Here is an 8,278-nt window from a genome sequence, read left to right as displayed (position 1 = left end):
AAAAGATGCTGGATATAAGAAATGAAAAATGGAAGCACAGTGTAATGTATAAAGTAATGATGGGAAGGCTGAACATAGGAAAGGGTGCCAGGGAAAAAGTGAACACGAAGTGCGCAGAAGGACGCAGGTACAGAAACGCGAGGCGCGGGATTATACATAATCAGAGAAGAAGGAATGGTTGGCTTGTGCCAGCGAGGTGCGGGGCGTGCATGATACGAGAGTCAAAGGACGAGGGCCGACCGGGCCGGTAAGCCGCTGGTCACGTTCGTGATTGACAGAGCCAAACATTCACATTATCCGGGCAAGTGCTGTCGAAAATGCTTTTGTCTCATGAGAATCAGTCACATATTCAATTGTGCCTCGGTATACGATTGTAAAGAATGGAGGAGACAGCTCCACGAAATGCGAGGGACTACAGAAAAGCAATAAATCGTGTGTGGAAAAGATATCGTTATTCCTTCGGGTCGAATTTCTTCAAAAATCTATACTGTATGCGTCAAGGATACAAACGTTTTCATGCTGTATCATGCATTACAATCCTTTAAAATGAGTCTACTACCATCTGAAACCCGCAGTCGCTTTACAAACACATGATTTACAGGGACCGAATCTCATGCATCGCTCCGTGCTTTCTTTAGCTCTCTAGAGTTTCTTTCAATCAAACGCTCAACGCCTTGCTGAAAAAGATCGCAACGAATGGGCATATCCATTTCGTAAAAGGGATTCTTGAGCACATAGTCTGCGTAGAGTTCGTAAATTCCGTGTAGCACATTATCCAAGTCCGGCGTGCCCGGCTCGGCTGTCAAAACGAATTTTACCCCCGTCCGGCTCTGGAAACACTGGAGCTTCAAATTGTCGCATTCGAGCTTTTCGATGCCTGACGATGCCAATGGTGCTACCTGCGCAGCGATGGAATGCAAGCCATGAAATGTAGATCCCAAGACAAGCCACTCGTTCACCGTAAGCCGAGGTGCGCTAGAACTTAAATCTTTGTTGTAGATGAGGCCTCCCGACCTTGAAATGACGAAAAGATGCAGAAACATGACTCCTGTTTGTGCGCGATAACTATTTAATTCGGCTTCAATGTATTATTTTGCCCGGCGCAAGACGCCAATACCCGGGGGGGGAAGACGGCAAAGTCTGATGATGTGATCGAAAAGCTACCCGAAGGCTATGGATGACGATGGTGGACGCCGGATGATGTGATGGAAAAGGTGCCCGAGGATCCTCGATGACGACATGATGACGGACAGGAAGCCCGATATGCGACACTCAGGACTCGAGGCGCTGTATGTTCATTGCTAGATCAAGCCATGAGGTGATAGTTTTCGCCACCTACCGCCCCGCGCTTATGCGCACGTGCCAAATACTTTCCGTCTTTCGTCGCTTTATTCCATGTTCTTCGCGAACCAGACGAAGGTCAACGAGCACCACACGACGTATTCGTCTCCCCGTTCTCACGCTTGACCCCTAGCAGGCCACATTTGCTTGCATCACTACGCTCTCAAAGCCAATTTTCAAAAGTAATGCCATTTTCCACCTTTGTTGGAGTAAAAGCTGCTTTTATCACACCCTTTCTGCATGTTCAACCCGACGAATATGCTAGATGCCGGCTCTTCAAGTCCATCCTCATATTCAGATGTTTGTTCTTCCTCACCTTTCACATGAACAGTTGCAGAGGACGACTCAATCGAGTTTTGTGAAGTCTTCGGATACGTTCTTTTATTGTAAGAAAGTATGTCATCGAGCACCGGCAAACGCAACGTGAGCCCCTCGAGAGATGCAAATGGTTCTACGGCCAAGAAGGGGAAGCAGTCCCTCGTAACCCCCTTGTCGACCAAAGCAGTGAACACGGTCCGTGTGCTCTGCGCTGATATGGTTCAGAAAGCAAACAGTGGACATCCTGGCGCGCCGATGAGTCTGGCGCCGCTTGCTTATCTCCTCTGGACTCAAGTGATGAAATACAATCCTAAAGATCCGCAATGGCTAGCCCGAGATCGTTTCGTCCTCTCGAACGGCCATGCCTGCGCGCTACTCTATGCGATGCTTCACCTCACTGGATACGCGCAGGTCACGATGGACGCATTGAAGGCGTTTCGGCAGGTGGACTCCATCACGGCCGGCCACCCCGAGAACACCCTGATCAAGGGGGTGGAGGTGTCCACGGGCCCTCTGGGGCAGGGGATCTCGAACGCGGTGGGCTTGGCCATGGCCGAAATGCACCTGGGGGCTGTCTTTAACAAGTCAGGACATGCGAAGGTCGTAGACAACTACACGTATGTGATCTGTGGAGACGGGTGCCTGCAGGAGGGGGTGTCTTCCGAGGCCTCTTCGCTCGCCGGGCATTTGGGTTTAGGGAGGTTGATCGTCTTCTACGACGACAACCAGATCACCATAGACGGGGACACGGCGCTGTCTTTCACGGAGGATGTGGCGAAGCGCTACGAGGCCTACGGCTGGCACGTGCAGACGCTGGAGGACGTGCAGGACCTGGATGCTCTCTTGGCAGCGACCAAGGCGGCCAAGGCCGAGACCGATAGACCGAGCATGATCAAGATCCGCACCCGGATCGGTTTCGGGAGCAAAAAGGAGGGTTCCCATTCCGTGCATGGCTCGCCTCTGGGGGCGGAGGACCTGAAGCAGCTGAAGAGCCGCTTCGGCTTTGACCCTGAGCAGGCCTTTGTGGTGCCCACCGAGGTGGCCGAGCTCTTCCAGGCCGCGGGCGCGAAGGGAGCGGCGGCCCAGGCGGCCTGGAACACGGCCATGGAGGCATACAAGGGTGCTTTCCCCGCGGAGGCATCGGAGCTGGTGCGTTGCACCGAGCATCGCTTGCCAGATGGTTGGAGAGAGAAGCTCCCCCGGTACACGCCGGAGGACAAGGCAATGGCCACGCGGAAGTTCTCGGAGATCGCCTTAAACGTCTTGGCGCCCATGCTGCCGGAGCTGGTGGGCGGGTCTGCAGATCTGACCCCGTCGACCCTGACGGCCCTGGCGTGCTCCGGCGATTTCCAGAAGAAGACGCCGGACGGCCGGTACGTGCGCTTTGGGGTCCGCGAGCACGGGATGACCGCCTTGGCCAACGGGATGTTTGCTTACGGCGCTTTGCGGCCTTTTGTCGCCACGTTTTTGAACTTCATCGGCTACGCCTGGGGCGCGGTCCGCCTCTCTTGCCTCTCGCACTTGGGCGTCATCTTCGTCATGACCCACGACTCGATCGGGCTGGGCGAGGACGGACCCACCCACCAGCCGGTGGAGACCTTGGAGCAGATCCGCGCCATGCCCAACCTGCACTTGCTGCGCCCTGCCGACGGTAACGAGGTTTCAGGGGCCTACATCTCTGCGCTGGAGCACCCATACACGCCCTCGGTCCTGGCCTTGAGCCGACAAAACCTCCCCAACCTGGAAGGGACCTCGGCGGAGAAAACCTTGCTGGGGGCCTATGTCCTCGCCGAGATGGGCGGGAGCAACGGTGGAGGGGGAGCACCGGAGCTAATTTTGACGGGCTCGGGCTCAGAAGTGGCGATAGCGGTAGAAGCTGCGAAGACCCTGGCCGAGACTGTGCGTGTCCGGGTCGTATCCTTTCCTTCATGGGAGCTCTTCGACCAACAGAACAAGGAATACCGGCTCTCCGTCTTCTCCGCCGGCGTACCTGTAGTGAGCGTTGAGGCGTCTGCCACGCACGGATGGGCCAAGTACTCCCACGCCGCCCTCGGACTGACCTGGTTCGGTGCCTCCGGTCCCTACGCCAAGGTGTACGCCAAGTACGGATTGACGGCTGATAACCTCGTCAGCAAGGCGAGGGAGGTCCTAGCTTTCTATGCGGGGGATAGACAAGTGCCAAGTCTCATTGACGTGCCCTTTATTTCGAAACAGCTCGATCACAAGCCTGTGGCCACATCCCACGCTTAGATCATGCAATGTTTCTAACGGACGCGGGAACGACGAATGTTTGACCCCTTTGTACCCATGTCGTAGCAGATCAGAGAGAGGTTTCAGCATAAAAAAGGCGGGAAGGGGAGAGCAAGAAGAGGAAGTAATATCATCCTGACCGGGCAAGATTCAATAGCTCACTACTTAGGAGAGTTATCAGCAAAGAGGAGAGAATTAAGGTCTTTTTGGTACTTCGTGCATGTGAAGATATTTCACCCGCCAACGTGAAGAATTGCGCCGGTCTCACTCTAGTGCTTGCATTTTTTTAAATTTTGAATTCTTGTCAAGGCACAACATGTCTAGGAGGGGAGGTTACGAAGAACGATGATGGCGACATCACGTTGTACGCCAAAAACGTATTAGCATTCCCGCCTCCTTGTTCAACACGTAATGCACGCCCCCTATCCTTGACGATGTATCCTTCCCCACAGATACACCCGGACAGAGTGGCTCCTCGGGGTTCGCGGATGGATCAGTCGACAAGAAGAAAACCAAGGCCAGGCCTGAAGACAAGTGCTGAGGCTTTCTTCACGACAACCGCTTCAACCGCCACGCAGAGGGAGAATCCTGCCGCCGCCTCCAGCACCAGCAAATCATCAGGATGGAAAGACAGGCTCAAAGAACGATGCTTAAACCACGTGCATCGGGAGCGGGGCCGGTTGATTCAAGAGCTTCGAGGCCTGAAATCCCCACCTCCTCGTGCCCTGTCCTCGCACGTTCCGTCAGAACCCCCTCCGTCCTCAACACTTTCTCCATCGCTTGCACTATTGCGGCCCTCAGAGAGCTCCAGTCCATCGCTATGTTTTAATCCATCGTTAATGGGAAGCACGGTCATGTCTATATTACAGAGTGAAATGAGGGTTGTCCGTATGTCCTGCGAGGAAGGGCAGGCCCACGGCGCCGATGGAAAGCTAAATGATGATGGCATCAATGGTTTCAGGCATGGAGAGAATGAGGATCAATCATTCGAGCCACGTTATCCACCACGTCCCATTTTCGCATCGAACCAAGGCCATGCGACCCCGCCATCGGGATCTTGGTTGAAGGAAGGCGGGTCTCCGATATCACGGTCGGTGGCAGAAGAAGAAGACCGTGCGACCACTGAATACGAAGCGGGGGGATTGGAAGATCTCTCAGAGATGGAGCAACTCGAGCTTATGCGCTGCATCGAAGAAGCGCTGGAGGCGGAAGTCATGGCGGCAGATGCGGAGGCGTTGGAAGAGTACTCGCAGTTAGAAAGCTCCGATATCGAGGCCTCAGTGCAGGCGCTATACGATTGTCACACCCTCTCACACGACGACATCGCCGTCCTCTGCCCTTGTTGCAAGTCTAATTTCCTGCTCAATCACAACGAGGACATAGCTTGTGCTTGCGGCTTAAGGTTGGACGTCGGGGGAAAGGCAGGGAAGATGACATGGCTGCAGGCCCGACTCGCGGATGTGTACGCGCAGCACAGGGCCCAATGCATGCTGCAAGAGCCGGTCTTTAGTCAGCGAGAGCCGCCGGGCTTGTGGGTGGAGTGCGGGTCCTGCGGCCTGCGGGATCACATACTGTAAGGGGTCGGGAACAGTGGCCGGTAGCTTGGGCTCATGAGGTCCGCGTCGCTTTCATTGTCAAGAGATTCGCCTCGGGCGAGGTTGTGTAAAAAGTAAAAGACGCCCTTTTTCAGGAAGCAAAAGAAGTACCACCGAACGTCGAATGAAGGACTTCCTTTCGCTCGTACGGAAAAGCGGTGTCTCGGCACGTGATTGCCCCTCCCTGTTCCCTTTTTTTTAATTACGGCTCTGCAAACGTGATGAGTGAAGAAACAAATCCTTCCCGATCTTCCTCCACTCTACACGAGGCTCCCTCTCGTGCTGCGGCGAGCAGAGCCCCGCAAGGAGCGGCGGGCACGTTTGTGAGGGGCTGGCGAGGCGAGACTTGGAACTGAATGAGTGGCAGAGGGCTCAACATTGACATCCTGAATCTCGCTTTGGGCCGCATTTCTCTGCAATCTCAAGCCCGCAGGGTAATGCGCGGGGTTGTCTGTTTTCCCTTCGTCCTGGATGGACTGCGGCCCCTTGGACTGGAGTAGAGCCGCACCGGCTTCCGGCGCTCGCAAGCATTCATCTTGACGTTGCTGATCGCGAGTGCGACGTCGAGTTTTGCGCAGCCTCATTGCTTTGAGCTCAGGCGAAGTAATCCCTAGTGAGGCCGCAGACCGAGGACGGAATGGTTCGTGCCCGAGAAGTCTAAGGGGGGAATTTTCACTTACCGAAGGACCACAAGGAGAATAATCACCAGGAGCCATACTAGCTTGGAGCTGATCGAACGTCTCACGCCGACTTTCGCCGCGCTCTGGACCGGACATGGGCCGTGCCTGGGCCTTGTCAAAGGGTGCTTTTGTCTCTGCCTCCTCGTCAACATGGTCTTGCCAGTCACTCTCCTCCTCGTCCACACTAAGTATTCCTCGTAGTTTTACAAGCAGGCTCATTCCCTCCTGAAAGAGCGGCAGGTCAGTCACGTCTTCTTTTACCATTCCTTCGTCCTTGGGGGCGGGAGCGTCCAGTGGACAAGTACTTGGGAATGAGGACAACAACGATAATTTAGGGTGACTCCCTACAGCGGCGCCACCATGGAAGAGGTTCAATTTGTCAAAGATGCCAAACATAGTGGTAATGCTTTACAACTGTGTTCGTGTGAGAAAATGTTACGTTAGCTCCCATCAAGTAGTGTGCTCATTGAAATTTCCGGTTTGAAGATCCGTTAAACGTTAATGAAATTGTAGAGTGACCTCAACTCGAAGGGCTTCTCAACGAAGCCCTCTGCCTTGATCACTGCTTTCAAAAGTAGCATTTTTACCACAATGAATAAAAACATAAATGGAAAGACTTTGCGTATTGCCATGACTCATGCGTCGGTACCACATTACGCAATAGCCTGATTGTCCTCGTTTCAAAAAATCTCCTCTTGGAGTCCCGAGTCCCCTGATAGGCTTCCAGGGCGGACGGATCGATCTTCTTTGAAATCTGCAAGAGCACGCGCTAGCGACAAAGAAATGGTACCATCACTTTATGAGGACGTTATTGGCTAATTCTTTTTTAACGTCCCCCGCTTTATCTCCTTTATCTTGGCACTGGGAACTTGCCGTTAGTATGTCTTTCTTGGTTTTGTTTCTCCCGACACTCGTTTAAAATTGCAAAACCTGTTTCTGCCCTGGGTCACTGATAGGCCACCACAAGCGACTGTTAAGAAAAGACACAATGGGAAAATTACTATGCCGTCTAGTACTCGGCCGCGCATGTATACTTTCGTCGACCCTTTCTTGCTTGCGTCCTCTTCTCGCAATTGCTTTTCCTCAGCAACTTTCCGTCTTGGCATGGAGCCACGTTGCCCTCTGTCCACAAGCAATGCCATGTAGTTGCCTTGTTGCAAGCACCTTCAATCCTCCTTATGGCCGCGCGGTCCCCCCGCGACCTCCTCCATCCTCTGTCAAAAGGTAAAGACACGAAGAAGAACAAGTCGCATATATCGTGAGCAACGGCATATAACCCAGGTGAAAATTTTGTTCGACTTAAATTCGATCGCGAACCGACGCAGACAAATTGCTCGGCCTCCTATTTTGTCCCCTCCACTTCATGCATGCAAAATCCCACCCATCATCATCATAATCAAAACCCCACCGCCCGAATCTCACACTCCCAACGGCACCACTCGCTTCCATCACTCACCAAAATGCCCATGGCGCGGTCCACAGCTACCGAGTTCTCAGGATGCGGATGCGTCATGGCTGCCGCCAGAGGACTGGGGCCCGGGTACCGCGAGGCAAATCGAGGCCTTTCCTCCGACTGCGGCTGTTGCTGCGGACTTTTTGAGGGAGGAGAAGAGGCGGTGGGAGAGGATGGCTCGATCAGGAGGTGAGGCAACGGGGGCGGGGGCATCATGGGCGGCAAGGCATAGCTAGGGTCCAGCCCGTCGACCAAAACCAGGGGCTCCCCTTCGGAATACTGCGGCTGCCAAGAGTAAGGCGGGAAGCCATATTGCGGGGAGGAGGGTGGGTACATCTCCGCACTGGCTGCCACAGCCGCCGCTCGAGCCCGCTTGTTGGCTTTCCCCTCCTTACTCGCTCGTCGCGCCACTCGATACATATCGCTGCCCCCCTTGCCCCCGCCTCCCGAACCCGCGGTCCCAGCTCCCTCCCCCTCCATCCCCCCCCCCGTGCAATCGTAAGAGACCGCCCGATTCAGCGTTTTCTGTGCTTTGTTGAGCATGTGGGCACAACGCCGCAGCCGGGCGTTCAAGACCGAGAAAATGGTGGGAGCCTGATAGACCATGTTCTGTAGCACGTAGTACACGTCCATGACTTGCG

At 54.3% G+C, this 8,278-nt stretch overlaps 1 protein-coding gene across 1 annotated transcript; it reads right to left on the bottom strand.

Annotated features, from left to right (window-relative positions):
- Positions 1–539: 539 nt before the first annotated feature.
- NGA_2107010 (trafficking protein particle complex subunit 4) lies at positions 540–1,053 on the bottom strand (the record flags this gene model as incomplete). The annotated part of the gene is made up of 1 exon (XM_005855376.1): positions 540–1,053. A coding segment is annotated over one exon (442 nt), but the record flags the coding sequence as incomplete, so codon positions are not given.
- Positions 1,054–8,278: the final 7,225 nt, after the last annotated feature.

Source organism: Nannochloropsis gaditana (genome assembly GCF_000240725.1).
Source record: "Nannochloropsis gaditana CCMP526 unplaced genomic scaffold scaffold214, whole genome shotgun sequence".
Taxonomy (NCBI): Eukaryota; class Eustigmatophyceae; order Eustigmatales; family Monodopsidaceae; genus Microchloropsis; species Microchloropsis gaditana.
This window is presented reverse-complemented; position numbering and strand designations above follow the sequence as displayed.